Source organism: Cervus canadensis, chromosome 4, assembly GCF_019320065.1.
Source record: "Cervus canadensis isolate Bull #8, Minnesota chromosome 4, ASM1932006v1, whole genome shotgun sequence".
Lineage (NCBI taxonomy): Eukaryota > Metazoa > Chordata > Mammalia > Artiodactyla > Cervidae > Cervus > Cervus canadensis.
The window spans coordinates 45,969,007-45,995,710 of record NC_057389.1 but is presented as its reverse complement, the minus strand read 5'-3'; the positions used below and the strand labels follow the sequence as shown (position 1 = coordinate 45,995,710).

Sequence of the window (26,704 nt, the reverse complement as noted above, 5' to 3'; positions counted from 1 at the left end):
AGTTCCCGTCAGGTCCTTCCCAGTCTGTTCCCTCTCAGACAACTTAAATTTTTTTTTTTCCCTAAGCACCTTTGCTTAGTTTTCTCTTTGGCCTTTTCTTAATCATTGGGAAAAAAAATATGTACCTGCTGTCATAATCTGAATTCTGGAAAACCTTGACGGTTCAGCCTGACAAATGGATGATCAAAAATCTGCTTTGCTTGTTTAAAATTCTAACAACAACAACAAAAAAAGATAAACCTCTTTTGTGATGAAAATGATGAATGAAAGAAAGCTTTTTATTCCTGAGTGTGTCAGAAACAGTTTTGGAGCTAGAAAGTTATATAAGAAATGGTCCCTTAAGAAACTTAACTCTTAAAGGAAGCTTGCAGCCTTCTTGCAAATGTTCTTTTTATCTGACCATGACTTAGGTAGAATTCTTGAAGCCATTGGCTATTTTAAGAATCAGTCCCTTTTTTTTTTAAAGCATTGAAGCAGTATAGTTTCTTTTTTTTTTTTTTTTGCAGTATAGTTTCTTATCACTAAAATACTGTGTGTATTCTGTTACTTTTTTTTCTCAATTATTGAGATACAATTACTTTTCAAATACTGTTTTTTTCCCCTTTTTCCCTCAATTATTGAGATACAATTGACAGAAGTATTATTTTAAGTACTGCTACCATTTCCCTTGAGCTGATTGGTTGATATTTGTTATAGATGGGCTTAAAGGAGAGACTTGAGCTGGAGTTTCCAATTTAATGGAACCATATAGTGCTTGTAGTGTGAATATAATCCTTGGGAGTCTGCAAGGCTATATGAGGTAATCCTAAAATAAAGTGTCATCTATTTGAAACATTTAAAAATGCTAATTGAGACCCTAGTTTGCAAGATACTCAATCCTATAAACTGTCAAACTAGTAAGAAACTTGGTGAATAATACAGATTTTTATGAGAAGCTGCAGAATCATAACAAAGGAAAAAAAATCACAAATGAAGTAAAGATCAATTTGCTATATAAATATCAGTATGTTACCCTTTCTTGGCTTTATGGAGTGACCTGAGATACAACATTGATGATAATGGTGTAATCAAGCTGATAGGCTTGTTTTGTTTTAATTTGAATTATCTAGATAATCTCAAAGGGAAAGGAGAAGTTGTAGATGTGGTCTGTAAGTTTTTCTTAACCTTTGATATTGTAACCTGAAGTATTTTCATCATTTTGCATGAGAAGATTGAATGTGGTAAGCAATATTTGATAAAGTATTATTTAGAAATTTTAATGAAACTACTTAGTGTCAAAGGATACAATTAGATTGATGTTATTAGTGTAGTTTCTTAGAGTTTGGTGAAACAAGTAATAAATGGTACAGGTAATTTAAGAATAATGCAGTCATGGACTAGTGAAGGATAAACATCTCTACATCCTGCTTGTGCAAGAATCAAACTCAATCCATTTTGCCCATTCTTTTAAGAAAATTGTGATGCAATTTCTCATTTCATCTTTATGCTATAGTTAATTTTACATACCTCTCTTTGCCTTTATGTTTATAAAGTTCAGGGTGATTTTATCTCCTCAAATGAAAAATTGGGTGATCTCATGCCAAATACTTTGAAAGGGTTTTTAAAAGTAGTAAGTGACAGTGTTTGAAAACTTACTATGTGCCAGGTGCCTTTTTAAATATTCCAGCACACTCACTTTAAGTCTTAATTTTGAGATGGCAGGCATTATTTTGTTGAATAAAAACATCTTGCGTGTTACTTTTTGCTTGTTTTCATTTTTTGATCTTGTTATAAAATAAACTAAGCAATTTAGAATTTTTTTAAGGTAGTAAAAATTTCTGATTTAGTTTAACTAAAAATGTGATATTGTGTATCTGTATTGTCAAAGCTGTATTGTCGCACTTGAACCTAATACTGCCACGGTAATATGTTGTAATATTACAGGTGGAACACTCCCCCCCCCCCCCCACCCCGCCCCAAGTGGAACCCTCTTAATTGAGTTTACTAGCTTGGGAAAGTTGGAATGCATGTTGAAAATATGTACCTTTGATGTTGTTATGTTCAGTTTATAAAAATTGAATATTGGGGATAATGAGTTAATTCTTCATAGGATTTTTTTCCCCCATAGCATGTGTCTGATTACAGTAAATTTGAATGTATAAAATCTCACTGGTCTGTGTGGGTTTGCTTTGTTTCTTATAATGTTTATTCCTTTTAAAACCCAGGAATTGCTGAAGTGATCTTTTTGGTCTGTGAGTCAGTCTCAGCTAAATGATTCAGTCTTCTCCCCTGCTCCTTTCTCCCCTTATACTTGATCTATCAGGTAGAAAATATTTTATTTTATTTTTTTCCAGGTTGAATTGACCAAAGCAATGGTTATGGAGAAGCCTAGTCCCCTGCTGGTCGGGCGGGAATTTGTGAGACAGTATTACACACTGTTGAACCAGGCCCCAGACATGCTACACAGGTAAAATTTTTTTTTCCCTGAGTATCACCTAATGCGTGTTTTAGTATGTGAGTATTTAAGATGCTCTTATTCCCTCAAGAGGGAGGAGACATATGTATACCTATGGCTGATTCATATTGATAAATTGCAGAAACCAACACAATATTGTAGTTAACCTTCAGTTGAAAAAAAAAAAAAAAAGATTCTCTGATTCATTATGTGCTGTCTAGGGTTGTTGCATAAAAATGCTTTGTAACTACCAAAAAGTGATGGGTATTCAAATTACATAATAGTAGAATATGTAAATATTTGAAAACTGGACAAAGTTTCCTATACATTATCAGGAAAATAATGCTTGAAATATAAATGTATATTTGTACTTCTGATTTTTTTTTTTTTGCTTATTTTTCTCTTTTGGTGAACTGTGAATTATTTAGTTATGAATGTATTGAAGATACAAGACTGTTCCCTGTTCTGACATATTTCTGTTAATATGCTTTAAAAAAATAAGGATGTATGTTTTTTGTGGAAATGATTTGTTTGTTGTAAATTAAAACATGTATGAAATAAACATGGGAGTCTTTAGAAAAACAATGCTAATTTTTCTGTGTAGATGCAAATATTTTTACTATGCTGTGTTTTAGCTTGATAATATGTTATCTTACAAGGATAGTACATGTATCATATTAATTTTAATACCCATAGAATTTTTATTTTCTAAAAAATTGTTGTTACTCCACTAATGATGAATATATAAGTTAACGATATTTCCTCCTATAAACAATGCTGCATTATAGAAAACTCTTATTTATGTGGAATTATTAGAATACTTTTTAGAAATTTTAAAATGCATGTATATTTGTTGGAACAGAACTATTTTTTCTCCTGTACCTTTGTTGATCTTTGAAAAAAAAAAAAGAAGCTCTTAGTGTAAGGCCTTGTGGAATAATTAACTTCATTTCATGGGTAAAGACACCAAGGGCTTAAAAATTTGCTGGTATTCACAGGACTATTGAGTGATAGAATAAGTCTGTAAACCATACATATCCCCCTTTTTGTTATTTTTTGGTCAATTGTATTCTTTCCTTTTAGTAGTTAGATACATTTAGAATTTAAAATGGAGTAGGAGTTGAAACAAACTAACCAAATATATTTCTTGTCATTGTTACTTATTGATTCTAACACATGTATTTTTTCACACTTAATCTCTGAGGTACATTTTAGATACAATGAAAAGTGGATTAGCCAGCGGTGAACTAAGTGACTGCTGATGTGGAGCCTTTTAGTAACTTGAAAAGTTGAAAGGTAGTTTGGGTATCCCTATGGACAGGGAGGCCTGACGTGCTGTGATTCATGGGGTCGCAAAGAGTCGGACAGGACTGAGCAACTGAACTGAAGGGCCCAGATCTGTCCTTTTTTGGAGAGCAGGGGGGAAACAATCAGGATAGAGAAAAATATGGGCTCGTTTGTGAATGATTGTTTGTCTGGAGTACAGGTGCCAAGAAATCCTAATAGTGATTATCCCCGAGTTAGGGCATTGCATGTGTGTGTGTTTGTGTTGGCAGGGTAGGGCAGAAGTTGGCACCTTCCTAATTCAGTATTGTTGTAATGAAAACAAAACAGTTGAAGAGATAGGTGAATTAAAGGTATGGAGAATTAAGTCTGAAGCTCGTAATGCATCAACAAAAATGGAACTTCTTAAACCCTTCTGCCTGAGTTACTGGGTTTTAATGGGAATTCATCACATGCATTCTCAGATAGGAGAAAAGGACTCTCCAAGACTAGAGAGAATAGCTATTTAGTCTTGTCCAGCTCTTGCGACCCCTTGGATTGTAGCCTACCAGGCTCCTCTGTCCATGGAATTCTCCAGCCAAGAATGCTAGAGTGGGTTGCCATTTCCTTCTCCAGGGGACCTTTCCCACTGAGGGATCGAACCTGAGTCTCCTGCATTGGCAGGTGGATTCTTTACCTCTGAGCCACCAGGGAAGTCCATAGATCTCCTTATCTATCTCAAGACTACGTCTCTTCTCCATGAGTGAAAACAGGAACTTGTGTGTTAAGTGGCCTTCCTGAGGTGCACTACAAGATCCCTTCCAACACCATCCTTTCCTGAGACCTGGAACTTTTGACTTGTAAAATTCCTTGACCAAATTCATGCCCATTAAGCAAATGTTATGAATGTAGGGGGTGAGTGCATACAAAGATGAAAAAGAAAACACGTTCATGCCTCCAAGAATGTACTAGTGAAGCAGATGGGTTCAAACATGAACAATAAATACCTGGTCTTACGGTGCTTCAAGATGACAAGTATCTTTCTGTTTTACAGGTTTTATGGAAAGAACTCTTCTTATGTCCATGGGGGATTGGATTCAAATGGAAAGCCAGCAGATGCCGTCTATGGACAGAAAGTAAGCATAAGCATAACAAGCTTTATGTAGGATGTTGATCAGCTAGGAAATAACCAATAGAATTGAGGTGGATACATGCTTAATGTTTGTTGATATTTGAAAATCAAAATTGTTAACTGCTGTTTAGAAATTTAGATATTCAGTTAACTACTTGATTTATCAGTCATTGAAAATTTTTTTGTTCATTTGGTGTGATATACTCTGAAGTTTTTTTATGTTTGAAGATAAATGGTTTTATCATGGAGATCACCTATTGTAAACGTTTTTAGGTATGTTAATTGAAGACAATTTAAAAAAGTCAGGGTGTCACTGGAAATATAGTATACTAAGACAAATTATAGTGAGGTCTCTGTAGTTTGTAATTCAGATGTACACAGATAAATGCTCTTTGTTGTGTTAGAAAGTTTTTTGTTATTCTTGGAGATTCTGCCTTATCTCTTGCCTTGATTCCTTAGGAAATCCATAGGAAAGTGATGTCACAGAACTTCACCAATTGCCACACTAAGATCCGCCATGTTGATGCTCATGCTACTCTGAATGATGGTGTGGTGGTCCAGGTGATGGGCTTGCTCTCTAATAACAACCAGGCTTTGAGGAGATTCATGCAGACCTTTGTCCTTGCTCCTGAGGTATGAAAAAAAAGATACAAAAATTCGTACATGTCGTAAAAACTTAATGTTTGAAACTTTCAATTTACAGAAAAGTTGAAGAAATAGTACAGTAGTGACTCCTACATGTTCTCTTACCTAGAGCCACATTTGCCCACACATTTATAATTGTTTTTTATATAGTTCTTTTTCTATATACCTGTCAGTTTTAATTCTAAACTGTTTGAAAAGTAAGTTGGAGACATTGTGGCTAGTCATCTTCAGATGCTGAAGTGAACATTTCTTAAGAATGAGCATTTCACTTAATCAAAGTCAGGAGGTATTTACGGGACTTCCTGGTGGTCTGGTCACTAAGACTTCCCCTCGCTCCCAGTGTAGGGAGCCCAAGTTTGATTCCTGAAGATCCCCTGGAGGAGGATGTGGCATCCCACTCCAGTATTCTTGCCTGGAGAATTCCATGGGCAGAGGAGCCTGGCGGGCTACAATCCATAGGGTCGAAAAGGCAGACACGGCTGAGTGACTAAGCAGCAGGGAACTAGATCCATGTGCCGCAGCTAAGACCTGGCACAGCCAAATAAATTATCCATCTATAGTCCATATTTAAATTTCAGTTACTGTTCCAGTAATACAAAGAATAGTATTTTTTTTCCCTTATCCAAGATTCAGCTCATTATGACACATTTTGTTTAGCTGTTATGTCTTTTTAGGCTCCTTTAATCTGCGGTAATTCATTAATCTTTTGTTTATCAAGATGTAGACATTTTTAAAGAGGACAATCAAGTTACCATGTAGAATGTGTCAGTTTAAATTGTCTGGTATTTCCATATTAGTTTTAGATTATACGTGTCTTTCAGCATTTGATATCATTTAGTCCTATTATTCGGAGAAGGCAATGGCACCCGACTCCAGCACTTTTGCCTGGAAAATCCCATGGACGGAGGAGCCTGGTGGGCTGCAGTCCATGGGGTTGCAAAGAGTCAGACATGACTGAGCGACTTCACTTTCACTTTTCACTTTTATGCATTGGAGAAGGAAATGGCAACCCACTCCAGTGTTCTTGCGACTTAGCAGTAGCAATTAGCAGTCCTATTATTAGTATTACTTAGTTAAGGTGATGGTTACCAGGCTGACATGTAAAGTTAATGTTTTTGCTTTTCTCATCAGTATGTAAATTATGCGTGCTTCTTTTTTATTTATTTTATTTTTGGCTGCGCTGGGTCTTTGTTGCTTTCTCTACCTGGTGGCCTCCTGGGGCTACTCTATTACAGTGGCTTCTCTTGTGGAACACAGGCTCTTGGTGTGTGAGCTTCAGTAGTTGTGGCTCATGGGCTTAGTTCCTCCAAGGCTTGTGGAATCTTCCCAGACCTGCATTGGCCCGATGGGTTCTTATCCACTGTACCACCAGGGGATTGATTCCTTGTGGGCTTTTTTGAGACTGTGCATGTACTTACGTTTTTCATCAAACTTTTTAGGTATTAGTTTTAAGCATTCATTAATTCTTGCCAGAATCAGCTGCTACTCTGATGGGTACAAATGGTGATCATCTAAATTTTTTTTTTGTCTATTCGTTGGCATTCTCCTGTAAGTAACTTTACCTTTTCTCCTATCTATCATGGAATCTTTGTTTAATAGATTTAATAACTTTTATTGATTTCTAAAATGTCCCAGATCTGCTAAGTGTGAACTGTTTTGAGTGGGTCTGGTTTTTTTGTTTGATGGGGTTTTTTTGGGAACAGGGCACTTCATGGCACAGGAGGTTTCAGGATCACCTTGCACTTTCCCTGCTCCAGTCTCCACCCCGGTTCTGGAATCAGTTGTTTCTTCAAGGAATCCTGGTTTTTTGTTTTTTGTTTTTTTTTTTTTTAGTTTTCATGTTATCATGAAAGGACCACAGATTTATGTTGATTAAGTGCATTTGAAGTGTCTTCTCGCCTGGTCCAGAATGAGCAAAGTTAGGAATCCTGTCTGATCTGTGTGAGCATGTGGAAGGGGCTATGATGACTTGCTGGCTGAAAGTTTTCTATAGCATTACCCTTAAGATAATTTTCTGTTGAAGGACAGTGAATCTAAAATCCCTGTCGTTTTACTGTTTAAATATAAAATAACTCAGTTTGTTTGAAAAATCATATGAAGTCAGTTTAGTCATGATTTCTTGAAAAGGCTTAGATTATCTGTAGTGTTAAAATTGTTGATTGACTTAAATATGCAAGAAATCATGGGATATTAATAAGTATCATAAATTTACTTATTATCTTTAAAGAGGAAGATTTCAATATTACCTAAGTATAATGGATTGTTTCATAAACTGTCTCATTTAATAATCAAAACTCTAGTATGAGCTAGTATCCCTCATTTTACAGGTGACGAAACAGTCTTAGAAATTGAATGACTAGTAAATGACATAGTTAGATTTCAACATAAGTGTGTCTTATATCTAGGGTAGGCAAACCTTTTTAGCTATACCACATTTGAGTGCTTGTGTCAGTATTCATAGATACAGATTTAGGGGATTTTAAAATACGCAGTTGGTAATACGTATTTATTTTTCAAGAAGTGATTTGAGATTTGGGCTTTGGCATCTTAAATAATTGGTCAATTTTTAGATATTCATCGGGTGGTATTTTAAGCACTCGGTATATATGAGTGCTTCTTAAGAAACATGTTAAGTCTTAAAATCTTGGAGATTTTAATCTATTTGAGGGTAGAGCAAGGATCTTTTCCACCTTGACTCTAAAATTTGAGCCTGGATAATTTTGTTGTCAGGGCTATCCTGTGCAATGTAGGATGCTTAGCGACATCCCTGCCCTCCACTCAGTAACTGTCAGTTCTGCTCCCCAGTGGGAAAACTGTCTCCAGAAGTTGCCAAATGTCTCTTGGGATGGGCAATATCACCATTAGTTGAGAACTAATGGCCAGGGTAATTTTGTGTAGGGTAATTTGGAGTTTTAAAAGTCTGCTGATAAATGAAACTTTGTTGGCATTACAGGGCTCTGTTGCAAATAAGTTCTATGTTCACAACGATATCTTCAGATACCAAGATGAAGTCTTTGGTGGCTTTATCACTGAACCTCAGGAGGGTAAGTTACTTGTCTAAATTTTTTTTTTTGGATGGCATCAGTTTGACTTGAAGAGAGTGTAAGTTTCTTGAATGGTTTCGTAATTCTCTGTATTTTTCATTAGTGACTTTTAATTGTTAAGATATAAGAAATCTTGGTGATTTTAACCTTGAGGCCAACCGCTTAAGTCTACGCCACTGGTACTGATGGGACACATCGAAGTTTTAAGTTAGTAGACAAGTTATGGCAGCAGTAGTAGCATCTTGGTCACAGTTTGCGTAGGACTCTGCAGAAATTTAGATGGTACCTCCACTGCAGTGGAGTGTTACTAGAGTGGAACCCTAATTAAGGAATTGAAACCTTAGAATGGTCAGCAAATACACCTGCCCATTGCTCTGGAGAGAGACTGTATTTTAGTGTTTTCTATATGACTGAGAACTCTAAGTACTTTGTATTTATTTAAGGCTGTAATACAACAACCTTACAGATAAGTACATTATGTACTGTTGTTCCCATTTAATAAACTAGGGCATAGGAGTCATTTGCCTGATGTCATATAGCTAGTTAGGTGGTAGAACCATTTGTTGGATTACCTCAGATTCCATACTTGTAATCCAGACATTAAAATAGCCTTAATTCTGTCCTTAAATCCTGTACCATGATTTTATCCAGTTGCCCTATTTTCTATATCTTTTTATGTGTATGTACTTATATCATTGCCTTTTTTTGTCATGATGAACATTGTGAAAATGAATATGTTTGTGAATTAAGTGAACACAAAGATGTTAAATTTCTTTTCTCATTTAGAATCTGAAGAAGAAGTAGAGGAACCTGAAGAAAGACAGCAGACACCTGAGGTGGTACCTGATGATTCTGGAACTTTTTATGATCAAACTGTCAGGTAAGGAAAACTTTGTTCGTCTGTCCAGAGCTGCATGGAAACGAGTTGTGTAGGCCTGTTTGCTGGAGGGCAGCCATAATGCTCAGAATTATCTCAGTGATAATTTCCCAGAAGAAAGGTTTTGCTTTTGGTGTTTAGCATAAATATATAAAGCATGTTTAATATAGATTGCACTCTGATACCTACTTAAATAGTATCCATAAGTCGTTTTTTGTTCAGTTTTTTTCTTCACCATAAGTGGAAATAGATTTGGGATTTATCAAGTGTTAATACATAAGCATTAAGTGCTTTGAGAGAACTAGAAGGTGTGATAGGACTGACTTTACTCACCTGGGTTGCTGGTTGAAAATGAAGATTCGTTATCCTACCACAAGCCTACCAAATTAGAAGTTCAGGGGGAAAGCATATGCAGTTTTAAAAGACTGTTCCTATGACTTATGTGAAAGTTTAAAAACTACTTTGAATTACAGCTGATTTTTTTTTTCCCCCTCCAAAATTCCTTATGTGTTTTTAGCATGAGAAAATGTTTTGGTTGTAAAAACCACATGACATTTTAACCATTTTCAAGTGTACTATGTAGTAGTGTGAAGTATATGCACACAGTTGTGCAACAGATATCTAGAACTTTTTATCTTACAAAATTGAAACCATACCTATTAAACAGCTCCCTTTCCCCTCTGCCCACCGCCTATTAGAGTTTTGTGGTATGTGATAGGTAAATTGTGATATGTTGAGATTTTGAGAAACAATGGTTTAGTTCCTTTTGATATACTTGATGCATTTACTTAATCAGAATCTAGCAAATCTGATTTTCTCATCAAGGGCTTTTCTGAAAAGTTCTCATGTTTTAATACTCAAATACATAATTTGTAGATATTTGTGGGGAGGAGGGAGCTATTTTTAGTTTCAGGTCTCTATAGGAATTTCTTGCTAAATCAATGGAAGCAGAATGATATTTCTCAAATTTTACTGTGAAAGCAATGACTTAGAAGAACATTTAGAAGAACCTGTTGCTGAACCAGAGCCTGAACCGGAACCAGAACCAGAGCAGGAACCTGTATCTGAAGTCCAGGAGGAAAAGTCTGAGCCAGTATTGGAAGAAACTGCTCCTGAGGATGTTCAGAAGAGTTCTTCTCCAGCACCAGCAGACATAGCCCAGACAGCGCAGGAGGACTTGAGAGTATGCAGCATGTCTTCAGTTTTATTCTGCTTCTTTCTGTTGTGAAAAATCTCTTTTCCTTTTTTGTTGCTAGGTTGACTTTTGTAGCTGCATTTTTGTATTCCTTTGGGGAATTTCTTCCGTATTGAGCCATACCTCAGATAAGATGCATATGCTTTATAAAGTCAAAAGTAGTTTTTTTTCCCTCCTCTAAGGAAATTTGAATACTTTCAGACAAGAAGTTTTGGGTGCTATATTGTTGCCGTATCAACAAACCCTCTTTTTAATATTACATTCAAATTGCATGTTACTATGTGCTTGTTGCACAAAAAAATGATAGTGAATCTTCAAAAAAATAACATGGCACAGCAGACTTTTCCTGCCCTTTTCTGTGAAATCTAATTGAGGACAACTTTACAGTAGAAGTAGAAACAAATTGTAATATGTTCTAATTAAAATAACTGATTTCAAAAGTTTGAGGCTTTTCATTACCTCTCATGAGTCACACCAGGATGTTACTGGCTGAATTCACAGAACCTTTACAGCTGATGCTTTGTGAAGGAGTATGTTTTAGTGCTGTATTTATGCGGCCAGTGTTCTTAAATTGTTATTTGTCTAAGAGTTATTTCAAGTGGCTTGAAATTGTTCTGAGCATTATTCTATGTATGGGAACTCTTAGTAACCTCCCCGGTTTGTAGTTTGCTGGTCTGTATAAAATAGGTATGTGGCAGCTTGTAGGTGAGTAGTAAAGAGAAATGGTGACATGACTGTAGCTTGCAGGTGGAAAATTACGTTTACTGGAGTGAGAGTAGATGACAAGTTAGGTGGTTTAACTGTAGTAGTCCTGGAGAGAGGTAATGACATCCTGGATTAGGGTCATGGCAGTGAAGATGAAGTGATAAGAGGTAAATAAGATCTGGTGATTTTGGTACTGATTGAAATAATTCAAGAAAATTCTAAAGGTGGTATAATTGGATTGTAGAGTGAGAAAATCAAAAGAGGAAGAGCTGGCTTTGGAGGGAGAATTTTCTTGGATTCACAAACTTAAAATTGAGTGGAAGTAGCTGCTCATATTTTGCTGATGCTTGATAAGTCCTAAGGAATTTTTAGTACTAAATTTTAAGTGATGGGGCAAAGGAATCTCAAGTTACTTATAAACTGTCTTGCCTCTTGAGAATGTGATGCATATATAATGTACAAGAAATCAAAAGCCTAGAACTTTTATATTGTTTTGCCAAGTATCATAACAACTCATGGTGTTGTTCCCTTAGACCTTTTCTTGGGCATCTGTGACCAGTAAGAACCTTCCACCCAGTGGAGCTGTTCCAGTTACTGGGATACCCCCACATGTTGTTAAAGTACCAGCTTCACAGGTGAGTTTATAATTAAATTTGCATATTAGGCAAATTTACTTATATTTTCACGTAATGTGAATTTACAGAGGTTTAATAGATAAGACAGGGTTCCCTGGTGGCGCAGTGATAAAGAATCTGCCTGCCAGTGCAGGAGACACAGGTTCGATCCCTGGGTCGGGAAGATACCCTGGAGAAGGGAATGGCCATCCACTCCAGTATTCTTGCCTGGAGAATTCCATGGACAGAGGAGCCTGGCAGGCTACAGTCCATGGGGTCTTGAAAGAGTCGGACGCGACTTGGCAACTAAACAGCAACACATAAGGCAGAGGAGAAAGGGTACAAGGTGATTTTTAATGTGTTTTTATTTTTGTTTGGGGTTTTTGGAGGGGGCAGCGAGAGAACTCAAGAATTGTCATTTTCTAGTTTTAAACCTTATTGTTAGTTAGAACACTTAAAAAGGGAAAAAAAGGTAAGCTTGCTTTGTTTTTATGCCAAAGTTGATGCATACATTTTTCAGCCTCGCCCGGAGTCTAAGCCTGAATCTCAGATTCCACTTCAGAGGCCTCAGAGGGATCAGAGGGTGCGAGAACAGCGAATAAATGTTCCTCCCCAGAGGGGACCCAGACCAGGTGAGAGCTCAGAAGGGCTTCTCTACGCTGGGCATGTTGAGGATGAGAGCTTGTTTTGGGAGGGCAGTTGATATTTGTGGGTACTTAGACTTAAAAATACATTGCAAAGTGAATTGAATTATCTGTGTTTAGGGGTAGAGAGAAAACTGTTGAATGGAACAGTTACTGCAAGGTGTCTTCTTTCTCATTCCTTGCTGTTTTTGTTTCCTCTTCAGTCCGTGAGGCTGGTGAGCAAGGCGATGTGGAACCCCGAAGAATTGTGAGACACCCTGACAGTCACCAGCTCTTCATTGGCAACCTGCCTCATGAGGTGGACAAGTCAGAGCTTAAAGACTTTTTTCAAAGTAGGTTATTAAGGTTTTTTTTTTCATCTTTTTTTAAGATTTAGCTTTAATTGGAAGATAATTGCTTTACATTGTTGCGTTGGTTTCTGCCATACAGCAATGTGAATCACCCCTAGTATACATAAGTACCCTCCCTCTTGAACCGCCCTCCCACTCCATGTTGTTGAGTTTTAAACACTAGATTCATCTGCTGTCCAACAGAAATAGAGATGAGCCACATATGTAATTTTAAGTTTTCTAGTAACACTTTATTTTTTATTTTTAAGATATATTTATTTATGTGACTGCACTGGGTCTTTGTTGCTGCACTTGGGCTTTGTCTAGTCGTGGTGCACGAGCTTCTTTGCAGTGGCTTGTCGGGGAGCACCAGCTCTAGAGTGCTCGGGCTTCAGTAGTTGTGGCACGCAGGCTTAGCTGCTCTGCGGCTTGTGGGATCTTCCTGGACTAGGGATTAAACCCATGTCCCCTGCACTGACAGGCAGATTCTTAACCACTAGATCACCCTGTAGTTACACTTTAAAATTAAATTAGTATTTCACTTAACCCAGAGTGTCTAAGACATCATTTGAATATATATAAACATGAGATATTTTCCATGATCCTATTGGAAGTCTTTGAAATCCTCTGTGTGTGTTGGCCCTAGCCACAGTTCACATTCCCTATAGCCACGTGTGCCTAGTGGCTGTTGGTGGACAATGTGCATGTAATATTTTTAAAAAATGTTCTAACTTATTTGAGAATCTGTGTTTCACTTGCAGATTATGGGAATGTGGTGGAACTGCGTATTAACAGTGGTGGGAAATTACCCAATTTTGGGTTCGTTGTGTTTGATGATTCTGAGCCTGTTCAGAAGGTGCTTAGCAACAGGGTAAGCAATTTTTATCTTGTTTTTTTTTTTTAATCTTTATCTTAATGTATTCATCCATCCTTAAAACTGTCTTACATGTAAAGTGCAATTTATTCCAACCTGTCTGGGTAATATTTTTCATCATGTTTAACCATTGTTAAAAGAACTGCCTGGGAGCTTAGCAAAACAAAACTGTCATATAAATAGTTTTTGCCTAAGTTGTGTGATGGAGAGTGAAATAATTGTGGTTACCAGTACACTGAGATTTATGCAGTTCCTTTATTCGTTGTAAGAGATGAATGAAGCACTATGTTACTTTTAGCTAAGAACTTAGAATCAGTTTGTTTACCAGCTATACTTGCAGTTTTCCTGTGTAACTGTTTGGGGTATAACTACAAGGAGCGTCTCCTTTTGTTCTTTAACTTATCTGGGTTTGGAGTCAGTCTACCTTCTCCAATAGTAGAGAAATTTGTAGAATTGGAGTCTTGTCTCTGTGTCCTTATAGAGTCCTTTCCTTCCCCCACAACTTTCATTAGCAAAAAAGCTCTGTAGTAGTAGTCGTTGTAGAGAAGAACAAAGATATAAATACTGTTAATTTACTGAGATGGATGTGGGAGTTTTAAGACCTCACTTTTTTTCAATTGAGGTGAAATTCACATAACAAAATTAAACATTTTAAAGGGTACAATCCAGTGACATTGAATACACGTTGTTGTGCAACCATTACCTGTCTAGTTGCAAAGTTTCATCAAGAGTAAATCCCTTACCCATTAAGCAGTCTCTCCCCATATCCTCTCTCCCCAACCCCTGGCAACCGCTAGTCTATTTTGAGTCTCTGCCAGTTAAAGCTTACACATTTTGTTAACCATGTTAGTTAGAAATGGTGCAGATCATTATTTCCCAGTGGTTCTCCAGAATGTCTGATGTTCTCCAGAATGTTAGTGGATATACTACAAAGTTTAATGTTGTGATTATAAGTTAGCCTTCATCTGGAAATGTGCATTATCTATCAAACTGTTGACCACTATTTTTGTGAAGCATTTCCTGCAAAACACTGAGAAATGTGGAGAAAATAATGGCTTATCTCACCCAGGACACAGGAATACTGAACCCAGAAATGTCCTGTAGGCTTTGTTGTAAATTCACCATTAAGCATGTGGTAGTTCAGTGGTCACACTTTTTGGTGCAGCCTTGAATTTGTATTTTCTTCAGTGGTGTGATAATCCCAGTGGGGCCAAACAAGGTCAGACCTGTTTGCTTCCCAGTTAATTATCCAAGAGGAGGACTTTGGTGTTTCATTGATGGCATGTGGGTGAGTTGTGGTATCTTTAGGCATAAGAATTGTTGAGGTAAAGTTCCTCAGAAAGGGGTGTATGTCTGCTACCTTTTTTCATTCAGATTGCTTCTATCCTTTTGATACCTCCTTAGAGATGTCTTCTATAACTACCTTTTAAAATATCTGCAGTCATAACCTCTTATCTTTCAGGCTTAAAATACTTCTGTTTTTCTCATTGTATGTAGAACATTGCCAGGAATAGCACTTCATATTAATGTGTATGATTTATATAGTGTATATATAAAGTATGTATACAATGTTTGTAATATTGGATGTGTTAAGATATTTATATATGTACAAATATATGTTTAATCAGAATATAAAATTTAAATTAGAATCAGAGCCCAAAAGAGGCTTCCCTGCCCAGCCCCTGTGCAGGTTTCCTCACATGCACTTTCAGATCATGTCTGTGTACTTTGGGAGCTTCAAATGTAGCTTGCTTTAGGTGGCTCAGACAGTAAAAAACTAACTACCTCAATGTGGAAGATCCAGGTTTGATCCCTGGGTCTGGAAGATCCCCTGGAGAAGGGAATGGCAACCCACTCCAGTGTTCTTCCCTGGAGAATTTCATGGACAGAGGAGCCTGGCGGGCTACAGTCTGTGGGCTTTCAAAGAGTCGGACATAACTGAGCAAGAAACGAGTTGGACATGACTGAGCAACTAACACTTACCCTCACCTCACTGTCTGGGTAGAAGTTTACCTTATTCCCTTCAGCAGTTTTTTGTGTACAGAAAGAGCTTGTAGAATATGCCTGGTGTCTGTCCATGCTGTGTAGTTGAGTGCTTCTACTTTCCTGTCAGGATGCCTGGGTTTACATTGCTCTTCTGTCACTCACTAGGCTTGTGACCTGTGCAGTACGCATTCTTTAACCTCCCTAGTACCAGCTTGTTGGTCTATATAAAATAGTTGTGATAATAACCCTTAAAGGGTTGTTGTGAAGATTAAAAGAGATAATAAAAGTGAAGAACACTTCTGCATAGTAAGTACTGTTAGGTATTTTAAAAAAATACTTCCGTTAGAAAACCACAGAGTGCCAGCAAGGAACATAAATTGAGTTCATTGAAATCTTGAGTAACGCTTTGTTTACTATAGTTCTTTTGGCAAAAACGAAGACCCTATACTTTTTTCCCCTGCGCTAAGATCTGGTATTGTTATTTTAATATTTTCCCAAATTCTGTTAAGGCAAATCGCATTTTCTTAAGGTTATATTGAAATGAAATTCATGGTTTTGAGATGTATGTGTGCTTTGCGTAAACATGTGCAGCAAAAAAAGCAACATGTGCAGCAAAATCTTTCCACATTACATGATGATGGGATTTTGCTGTAAGTCTCCCAATCCCTGGAGAAGGTGGCAATTTTTATTTATATTCCACTTACATAATTCTATGAGAAGGTAAGGTTTACTTTTTTTTATAAGAGTTACTTGTACTGCTGTGCACAAGTGGACTTTTTAACTTTTGAACTAACTTGAATACCTGATCGCTTCATGTATCTGTTAATGGAAAAATTATATGTTCTGAGTTTGAGACAAAAAGTGAACTGTGAGAAGATAGCTGATTTGTAAGCTGCTGGTTCTTTGTTTTGTTTTTTTTTTTAGCTTTCTATTATCTTTGAGAGCTAGCTCATAAGCTCTTTTGCTACTCTTTTGAGAGTAGTTCATAAGCCCTCTATAAATCTGTTCACCTTGATTCTTACAGCCCATCATGTTCAGAGGAGAGGTCCGTCTGAATGTGGAAGAAAAGAAGACTCGAGCCGCCCGTGAAGGGGACCGCCGAGATAACCGCCTGCGGGGACCTGGAGGTCCTCGAGGTGGGCTGGGTGGTGGTATGAGAGGCCCACCCCGTGGAGGCATGGTGCAGAAACCAGGATTTGGAGTGGGCAGGAGCATTGCTCCAAGGCAGTGAATTGCTGTTCACCAGTCTTCAGGCAGCAGTACAAACTAGCTCGCTCCCACAGAATGATGAATTTCTTCAACCAACCTTGGTATCTTGGAATATGATCCTAGTCTATTATAAACTGCTTAAGTTTGTACAATTTTACTTTTTGTGTTAATGGTGTGTGCTCCTTCTCTCCCCTGCCTCCCACCTTTTAGTCCTTCACTTCCAATTTTGTGGAATGATATTTTAGGAAAAATGGATTTTTAAAGAAGAAAAAAACAGACTGACTGAATTTCTTTGCTTTATTTGCATATACAGACTGGATTTTTTTTTTTAACAGTTTCCCTAAAGGAATGTGTCTTGCTTCTTACTGACATTTGGTATGTTTCATTCATTGGACTATTTCTTACTTACTTTCTATGTGTTTCAAAAGCCTGTGAGAATTACAGGATTTGATAAACATTTTGAAGACCAGAGAAATCCAAATTGTTTTCTTCTTTGAGAGTCATGACTATCTTCTGGTGTGGAGAAATTGCCATTGGAAAAATTGACAATTTTGATTCTCGTTGATGTGGTTAAAAACTGAATAAAAGGTGTTAGTAGAGTTTTCTTTTAAAAAATGATCACAAAACAGTTTCAAAATCTACTGTTTTTGACATTGGAATTTAAATTGTGAGATAGGTTTAAATGTCTAGAATGTAACTGATAAGCTTTTCTTGAACTGTTAGATTTTCTTTGAAAGTAGAGTTTTTTTCATGTTTAATTTGTATTTGTAAAAAAAGAAAAAAGAACAAAAAAAATTTCCAAATCTAAGTAACACAAAACCAGAGCAAAACTGTTGTGCCTTCTATTTATCTTTGATTCCAGTCTTGGCAATTGTTTCAAGAAAATAATAAAAGAAAGACCCCTAGATTTGTTCTGTCAGGTTCAGAATATGTTGGGAATTATGACTTCCTTTTTTACCCTGTATGTCTTGTGTTCATTTGTTATGCCTTATCCTGAAATTGAGTCTCAAACTGGAATGCCTTTGAGTACAGATGCTTCTGTAGAGTCCTTTGACCTGAATAGTTCAGCATTTGTATTAAGTTTTATTTCAGTGTCTATTCAGAATCCTAATCATAGCCCATAAGAAAGAATGTGACATTAATATTGGACTTTGATGGTGTGCTTGAGTGTGTGCTAGTTTTTTTTTTTTTTTTAAATCATAGCCATATGGTAAATTTTCTGTTTTGTTATGGTTCCCTTTTACTGGTGGGCATGCAGTGGGTATTCTTGGAAATGGCCAATTTTTATTAAAACGTTTCTGGAAGATCTGGCAATATAGACTAATACTCGTTTTGCATAGTATGTGTTGAGTGCTGTGTGTGAGATGGGTGAAGGTTTTGTTTACACATTTGTGTAGCAAGCCTTTGTGTGATAACTTGTCACTACCAATTGAAGGGCAATGAGGTTGTCAACTTTAACTTATTTTTCTAACAGTGTTTATTTTTAAGACTATCGTTTGAGGCTAGTATATTAGTAGGAATAAGAATGTTTTGCTGTTACTGGGAAACTAGGTTTACTGAAGGGTGTAATCTTAAATTACGTTTTTGATGTTATTAGTTGGTCCTTAGTACCTCAAATATTTGACAATTGGCAACATCTCCTTCATAAACGTATATAACAACATAAAAAAACTTACATAACTGAATCCGTGGCTGGTTTTTGGGTCAGTTTAAACAACTAGTTGGTAACCACTTCATTTGGCCCAGAATTAGAAGAAATTCAGCTTGTACTTTTGTAGCTTATATTAAGCTTATAGTAGAAAGAAGAAAATTTAGCCTGAGTTATTTTTGAGGAAAAAAATTCAGTTGTGGTAACTATTAGGTGATAAAATATAGGTAACCTAGGAATCATTTTTCATAAGTGAATACTAAACCATACATTTCTAAATGTTTTTCCTCCTCAGAACGGAGCTTTAAGGGCACTAACAAAATACAGTGTTTCTCAACTTGGGGCTATTGTTATATCCTAGAGGACATGCAGAAATTTGTGGGGTTTTTTGGGGGGGAGGTGGGTGGAAGGAGATGCATACCCTGCATCTGGTGTTTGGTGAATTGGGAGCCAGTGATGCCAAAATGCTCTTGGAAAATGAAGCAGCCCCGCTGAGAACACAGGGAGTCCTTACTCCTGTAATTCATGGTGGGTAGGATGGTGGAATAGGACAACTGGAGTGAAGACTCATTCCTGTGAAATAGAGTCTCAGAAAAATAACAACTAGAAATCTCTCTCAGGAATTATAGTAACAACTACTGTAAGTAACTAATCCCAATTTGTACCAATTGTGTGTGTGTGTGTGTGTGTGTGTGTTTTAATTTGGAGAGGTAGCAATATACTATATGCTGCTTGTAATTTATTGCAGGGAATTCCTGCATAATTTCACAAAAGGTTGCTTCAGTAATTTCAAGTTACCATAATTGGGATATTATGGTGTGTTGACTTGCATTGGACTTTATAAATAGGATTTAGCACCATGGTTAACATTCTTAAGTATCCAGCTATCACTGATTACATTTATTGCTGATGTAATAAACATGTTACCCTAGGTACACATCTATTCACGTATTTCACAGTGAGTGAGAATAAAATAGGTGAGGGCAAGATTTTCTGTAGGCAGCATCACCTCATCATAGTCAACAATTTTTTTGTCTGTCAGAATGGCCCAACATGTAATTCTTTTCTCCTGAGATTAAAACCCTTCACACATGAACATTTTAGCTAAGTTACATTAGTTTGGCTCAGTAGATCTCAGTCTTCTAAGACCTGTTGAAAATAAATAGATCTTTGACTGAACAAAAATAATTTTGTTTGCTTTTATATTGAAGTTGGTTTTGTGTTTTCCTGTGTTCTCAACATTTTGAGTTATTGCTGGGAAGTAGTGGAATGGATAATGCAAGAAGAATTCTTTGGTTTTGGATCAGTAGGTTACTACCACCATGTTAGTTGAATTGCACTTTAGTTTTAGGTTAGACAACTAAATTTTTTTCATAGCTATACACTGTGGATTAGGTATTACCTACCCCACCCCCTCCACCTCCCCACCAAAGTAGTAGGTGAAGAAATTAAATCACCAGCCTCCATGTAGTAGGAGCAGATTGGCCTCCAAAATTGATGCTTTTTTTCTAGAACCATAGTGCCTACCTGTATTTACATTTGAATACCGTTAAGGGAATAGGGCATGAAATAACTACAGTGTAGAGACTTGAGTGAGTGCAAAACATTCAGGTCAAGACTAGCATTACCATTTTCTATTTCCTTGAGGGTAAAGTAGTTAAACATTAATTTTGTAGGACTTCTTTTGATTTACAGACTGTATTTTAACAGTGCTATTGAATTACTAGATTATTTTCTCATCTGGTTTGATAATACATTTAGTACAATTTAATCTGGGTGTGGGAGACAATATTTTTATCATAGCATCATCCAGGCTAGTTTAGTTGTGTTTTATGCTTATAACTGCCATCCTCTGATCCTTTTCATCATCCCTTTATTTGAAAACCCTGATAGAGTTAGTGATTTAGTGGAGAACGTGGCACTTTATAGATACCGTTTGTTAGAATCTATATGAAAATTTCTTTCTATGAAGTTTAAATTTGTAGACCATTGTTTCTCTTGTGGCTTATTTTAGGTAAGTGTTTGCATTTGTCAAATCTACTGATCTATAAAAATAATTTTTATATTAAAGCTTTATTTTTGTGCTACTTAAAAGAATCTCTGTAGGAGCTGTATACAAATTAGATAATTGTTGAACTTTTAGTTTAGCAATTTTGAATCTTGTAAAAGAAGCAACTTCAACATTTATTTGAATATGGAGGTCTAGCTAAGTGCCTGATGTACCACAGATTGGCAGTGGACGATTAGAGGTAGTCTTTTGCAAATCTTTTAGAAACCTTAAAGAATGTGTTAGAAACTTAGCAATATTTTATGTGGGATGGGGTTGTAGGTTAAAGTAGCTTGTCATATTGTACTAGGTCATTAAACGAGGACTTCTGGTTTTAGGGTAGTAATACCTTTCTTTTGGAATTTGTGTTTACTGTATTACCAAGGTTCTGGGGACCATAGATGGGCTTGTGAACTTACTAGACTGAATTAAAGATATGTTGGCACATGTGAGATAAAACTTATTTTTAGTGGATATGTATCTAACTCTGGATGATGCTGAAATTAGATTGCTTTGCTCATGCTTTCATGAAGCAGTCTTTAATAATGGCCTGAATGAGTGAAAGGTTGATTAAAGGTGGCCTACAACCCTTAACCAGTTTCTTTTGATCATGCTTATGCATTGGCTTAGAATCAAAGTTGTCTTTTGATTGCATGCCTTTCGAAGTCTCTCCTCTTGAAGAGTTTCCACTCAAACCTGGTAGCCCCCAGTGAGAAGAATATAGTATTGGAAATCAGTTCTCTTGTTACTTCCATAAACTATGTGACCTGGTCAGTTACAGAAATCTATGCATGGTTATTACTTTGAAATGTGTCCAATGTCACAGATTCCTAAGGGACTTGTATCCATTCAGTTTGTCTGTGTGTGTGTTTTTTTTTTTTTTTAAAGTAAGTGATGCTTACCCAAAAATTCACTGTTGAAGTACTTTTCGCAAGTATTTATTTTTCAGAAACCCACTTGTAGGAAGTTTACCTGTAGTTTTGGTAGTAATTAGAGGGATGATTATATCATTTAATATGGATGTAGTTTTAACTATTGCTGTAATTAACCACTTTGGTTACTGGTACTCTCCCTAAGTTTTGTTGTCACCTGTTTGACTTTGGGCTTGGTTTAGATTCTTAAATGTTTTTATGAGGAGTGTATGTACAATGATTTGGCCCTTTTAAATGAAGACATAAGGAGTTAGGAAAGAAGAGACTTCCTTTCTTTAAAGATTCAGTGTACAAATTTAAGTAGATTATGTAGAACATACATTGTGTTAAAAATAAATTTGTATAGGTAGCTACATTGGTTTTCAAGAAGAGTGGGATAGGGGTGGAATTTAGCTGATGGAATATGAATAATTTATGGTTTCTATAAAAGAAAATCATAATTTTACGTGAGAAACTGTTTCTGTAAAGTCGTCCCGCCCGCCCCCAGTACTGATGGTTATCACAAGAAACAAGAGGAGACTCCTAGATTTCTTAGAACATCAGTGCTGGAAAGGACTAAGGTGATTTGTGTAATCCCTGCAATTTTCTAAAGGTGACTCAGATGACTAGTACAGCACATTCAGGATTGCCAGTCCTGCCCATGTTTGCTTTAGTAAGCCAAAGCTGTTAAAAGGTAGGATGTGGGGAGAAAAGGGAAGGAGCCACATTGTGTATGCTTATCCAGTTGCTCCATTAGCTCAGTTTTCATACCCACATTTTCTGTTTTCTTCCAACTGTTTTAATGCCCGGTTCTACCAGGGCCTTTTGTCAATAAGGACATTAACTTGTGTTCCCCTCAGGGATGGGTTTATTACTAGCTGTCAGAAAACTATTGGGTTTTATGTGTTAATAGCTGAAACTCAGCTGTAATTTTCTCCTAAATCTGTCAGCATTTTGCATTCTGTAAATTGTGGTGCTTTCCCCCACCTTGTATCGTTACAACTGTAAGCTCCTAAGGGGCAGCAATTTGGTCTTAGGCATATAATATACCCTGTTCAGTGCCTGTCAGCACCATGTTTGAATCAGGGTCCTAATCTGCCTTTCCAGTGGTTTTTCCTATTCTTCACAGAAGGATGTTTATGGTTTGCCGACAAGCTAGGTGTTGCTGATTCTGTGGCTTCAAGGGCCTTCACTTCCCTGAAGATAGACTTGCATCTGCATTCTCCCTGCCACCCCTCCCGCCGCCATCTCTAATCTCTCACCATCAAAACCTTTTAAGACCTCGTTCAAGAGCTTTTTTTTCTCCCTAAGAGAAAAGCTGTCTTAAGATGTGTTAGGAGAGGTTAATTCATTACCCTGTGGGGTTTGGTCTGTCCAGAATTTGAAGTAAGGAGCAAATTTATTTTCATCTACTTTTCTTCCACCTTGTCCCTCCCATTGGAAATTCTATCCCAGTCTTCATTTTAAAATGTGATCCTAGCATATTTAATACCTTTCTCTTAGCTTATAACTTACCCCTTCAACCTAGACTTAGAACATAACGTAATCTCCTGGAGGACAAGGACTGGAGAATTAATCCATTCCTCCTGGAGGTACATGAAAGCACCCTTAAATGATGACTCACTCAGCTGAATAATGTATTCCTGTTTTCATGCTTATGAGGGAGGCATGCCTAGGGATTGGGCATAATTCAGTGAATTACAGGCATCACTCATTTCATGTCGGAGGGGATTGGTGTGAAATTTTGAGGGGTGGGCAGAAGAGGGAGAAGTCACTGGTCATTTTGAAGTACTTCCATCCCTGGTCTGGGCAGTTACCTTTTTCTTTCTGATTGTGCCCAGTATCCTGGGCGTTTTGTGTTTACGCACAGGAGCTGTATGTGCCAAGTTTCATTTCTTACCATAAACCTACTCTGTTCTCAGTTTGTCATCACCCATGCTACCAGTCAAAAGTCACCTTAGTCACCTGCTTCCTGCTTCCTTACTCCTTACATGCTGTCTGCAGCTAATTCCTGTCAGTTCTACCTCAACAGTCTTTCACATCCTTCCTCCTCACTTCCTTTTAGTGGCCTCTCAACTTTCTTTACCTCTTCTTACTTCCAGTCTACTTTCTACACAATATTAGATTCATCTTACTGAAACCTAGCTCTGACCATGTATCCCATGTATGTGTTCTGTCTTCCCTACTAGACTGTAAGCTCCTTATGGGCAGGATCTGTGTTTCAGTCATCTTTGTATCCCATAGCACCTATCAATAAATATATCTTGAACGAACAGTATAAAGCTTTGTCTTAAGTGAAATGATGTTTTCTAGACGATACGTAGGTTTCTCTCGGGTAATTGCGAGATTTCAAAAGTTCTAATATCAAGTTGGTTAAGTAGTAATAACTGAGTTAACCACAGGGAAAATTTCAGAAAACTTTTAATTTTTTTCCATTGGAATCAGCATGGATGTGTGTATATGGATGGTTCAATAAATATATTTTTATATATACATGTATCACAGAAAGTTTACATTCCATCTTCAAACTGCAGAAATAGATTTTTTTTTTTTACAAGCCAAAAAATAACTGCCATAACATTTATGACTTCATGCAGAAAACAGGGTTGAATAAGGGACAAAGGGGAATTGGTTGTTCAAGGTTAAGAGTCCAGGGAGAAGTAAAAATATACAATAAGGAGGCGATTGCTTAACACGCTGCTTAAGGTGGTAGCCAAACAAATCCTTAACTGCAGCATTAAGGCCATACCAAGTTTATACATATATACAAAGAAATTTCCATATAAAAGACATACTATCACATTTTCTTCCAGGAAAGGATGAGGAGCTTTGTGAGTAATCCTGACCCAGTTTTCCAGGCCCATTCATTGTTTAAGATGTCCCCAGGCTACTGACAAATGTCTTCTACTTTGGCTAGTTGTCAGTTACTGCTGTGTGGGCTTGAGACTTGCAGTCTGTAACAGGGAACTATGAATTATTTTGAACCTCTTCCATCATGGATGATGAAGCACTTAGCAGCTTAGCTAACACTGCCCAATCCAGCATAATTTTTACATCTCCCCAAAAGTATTGTAATTACAGTCAGAAGTGTAATTTGCATTTGTCTTACCTGTAACAGACTCTACAGTCAGCATTGGCATTGTAACCTGAAGAACTACACAGTGCCTTTCTATTCTTTGGAGTTAAAAGAGAACTTTATGAATAAAGTGTAATGACCAGGATGTGAGGTTTCAGGTAACAACCCCTAGAGTCACTGAAAGTTAATAACTGTTTATTGTTGGCGGTGCCATGAGGCATGCAGAAACTCAGTTCCCTACCAGGGATCAAGCCCATGCCACCTGCAATGGAAGCAGAGTCTTGATCACTGGACACCCCCCAGGGAAGTTTCCTTAGTAATCAACTTTTATCTCCACTGTGTCACACATTTAAGTTGGCAGTTACCTTTTCAGAAAAAAGGAAATGTAAAATTACTTGCAGAATTATCATACATGGGATTTGCTCTTCTGCCTAAACATCAAGTCAGGCAACTTTTAAGACAAAGGGCAGATCTTTTGTGCAAAAACATGAGTTAAATGGGGAAAGCTTGAAGGGCAAGTCCTTTGGAGCTGACTTCCAATGATGCAGAAGTCATTTACTTTGGCAAGGTTGAGGGGAAATCTTGAGATTGGCCCATCTCAGTGAATGAATCTTGTCCCCCCACCAACCCTCCAAGAAAAAAGAAAGTAAGTCTAAGATAAATTATGTAAATAAGGTACAGTGACTGAGCATTTATTTGATAATGTTATCACTCATTTTGGAATGTTGTAGATCAGTCTAACTGCTTTTTCATTAATGTTGACTTAGCTATGAATTGGATATCAAATAGTCCTGTTCATCCCCAGTTGTCTATGGGCCAGTTTCCAAGTAGGGCCTCAGGGCATTCACAGCTTTGGTTGCAAGGTAATTTGTCTTATCCCAGGTTCCCTGGGTCAGTCAAATTTGAGAATGAGGTCTCTGGAAATGGCTTGTCCTGGGAGAGGACCAGATAATGTGTGGTTTGGAAGCACTTTAGTATGTCTGAACACTTAGAAAGTGAGCAGTCACTGTACTTTCCAAGTACACTTCACCTAGAGTGACACTAGTTATTTACATTGCTTGCAGTGATTTGAATCATTCTAGATAAACCGAGTTTGGACTGATCCAGACAATGAGACAGGGATAACTTTGGCAACCTTACCTCCAGGCATAAAAGCATTAAGGGTTTTGTCTTAGACACTTTGTGGTTCATGTTGTACATGTCAAGTCTAATTACAACAGTGAAGATGTGTATTGCATTGTTTTTCAAACTTATTTTCAGGCTGCTGAAGTCAGTTGGTATGTTTGTCTTGAAAGTAGAACTTGGCTATTTAACTTGCTTTGAAAAAAAATTTTTTTTAAGAACGTTGTTCTTCTGTTTAATGTGTGCAAAAATCACATTGGGTAGGTATTTTATCTGTGTCCAATATACTAAGTGGCAAAGATGCACACTTTGGGATTTAATTTACTCATCTCATTTTAACTGTTGTTAGTGCTGAAAATATAATGGATCAAGTATGGGACGATTGAACCATCAAAATATGAAATAGTCTGAATTTAAAAAATGCTGAAATGCATTGTGGTAATGTCCAATTTTTTTTTTTTTTTCTATCTCTTACATAGTCTGGCTAAGTGGCATGTTGAGCATGGTATAACTTTAGATGAGGTAGAAATATATCTAATGTGGGAAAAACTGAGTTTAGCAAAGTGATTATTTGATATGTAAGCACCACTTCTAAAAAAGACTTGGGACAGTCCGTCATTTACTAGGATAGGTAATACTAACCTTCTCTTTCCCAAAAATATTCTTTCTGAAGAAAGGTAAATCATTCGGAAAGAAACTATCCTTTTTACATACTTCCATAGGCAATGACTTACTAAAAACCAGTTACTTTTGTCATTTTTTTTCTATTCATATTTGACTTTTTCCCCCTCCATACACTTTTTACTTTATAGTCATAATTTCATGCTTTGAATGGAGAGATGTTCTCTGGGTTGGGAGAATTATTTTAGTTAAAGCTGAAAAAAAAAAAGGGGGGGTTTGCTAAACTGTACTTGTCTTCTGGGTCATCTCTGTTTAATATTTCAGATTA

The 26,704-nt window shown here is 36.9% G+C and overlaps 1 protein-coding gene across 5 annotated transcripts in view; it reads left to right on the top strand.

The window, feature by feature from the left end:
* G3BP1 (G3BP stress granule assembly factor 1) overlaps positions 1-18,265 on the top strand; it is a 28,188-nt gene extending 9,923 nt beyond the window's left edge. For 4 of the 5 annotated variants that reach the window (XM_043464903.1, XM_043464904.1, XM_043464902.1 and 1 more), the window contains exons 2-12: positions 2,334-2,446; positions 4,752-4,833; positions 5,289-5,462; positions 8,428-8,518; positions 9,305-9,398; positions 10,377-10,578; positions 11,829-11,930; positions 12,430-12,541; positions 12,757-12,885; positions 13,644-13,753; positions 16,767-18,265. In XM_043464903.1, coding sequence (XP_043320838.1) covers positions 2,352-2,446; positions 4,752-4,833; positions 5,289-5,462; positions 8,428-8,518; positions 9,305-9,398; positions 10,377-10,578; positions 11,829-11,930; positions 12,430-12,541; positions 12,757-12,885; positions 13,644-13,753; positions 16,767-16,973 — 1,398 coding nt within the window. In that variant the 5' untranslated portion in view covers positions 2,334-2,351 and the 3' untranslated portion in view covers positions 16,974-18,265. Of the gene's footprint in view, positions 1-775; positions 800-2,333; positions 2,447-4,751; positions 4,834-5,288; positions 5,463-8,427; positions 8,519-9,304; positions 9,399-10,376; positions 10,579-11,828; positions 11,931-12,429; positions 12,542-12,756; positions 12,886-13,643; positions 13,754-16,766 lie in introns of those variants that run through there. The other variant, XM_043464905.1, reaches the window with a different exon arrangement.
* Positions 18,266-26,704: the final 8,439 nt, after the last annotated feature.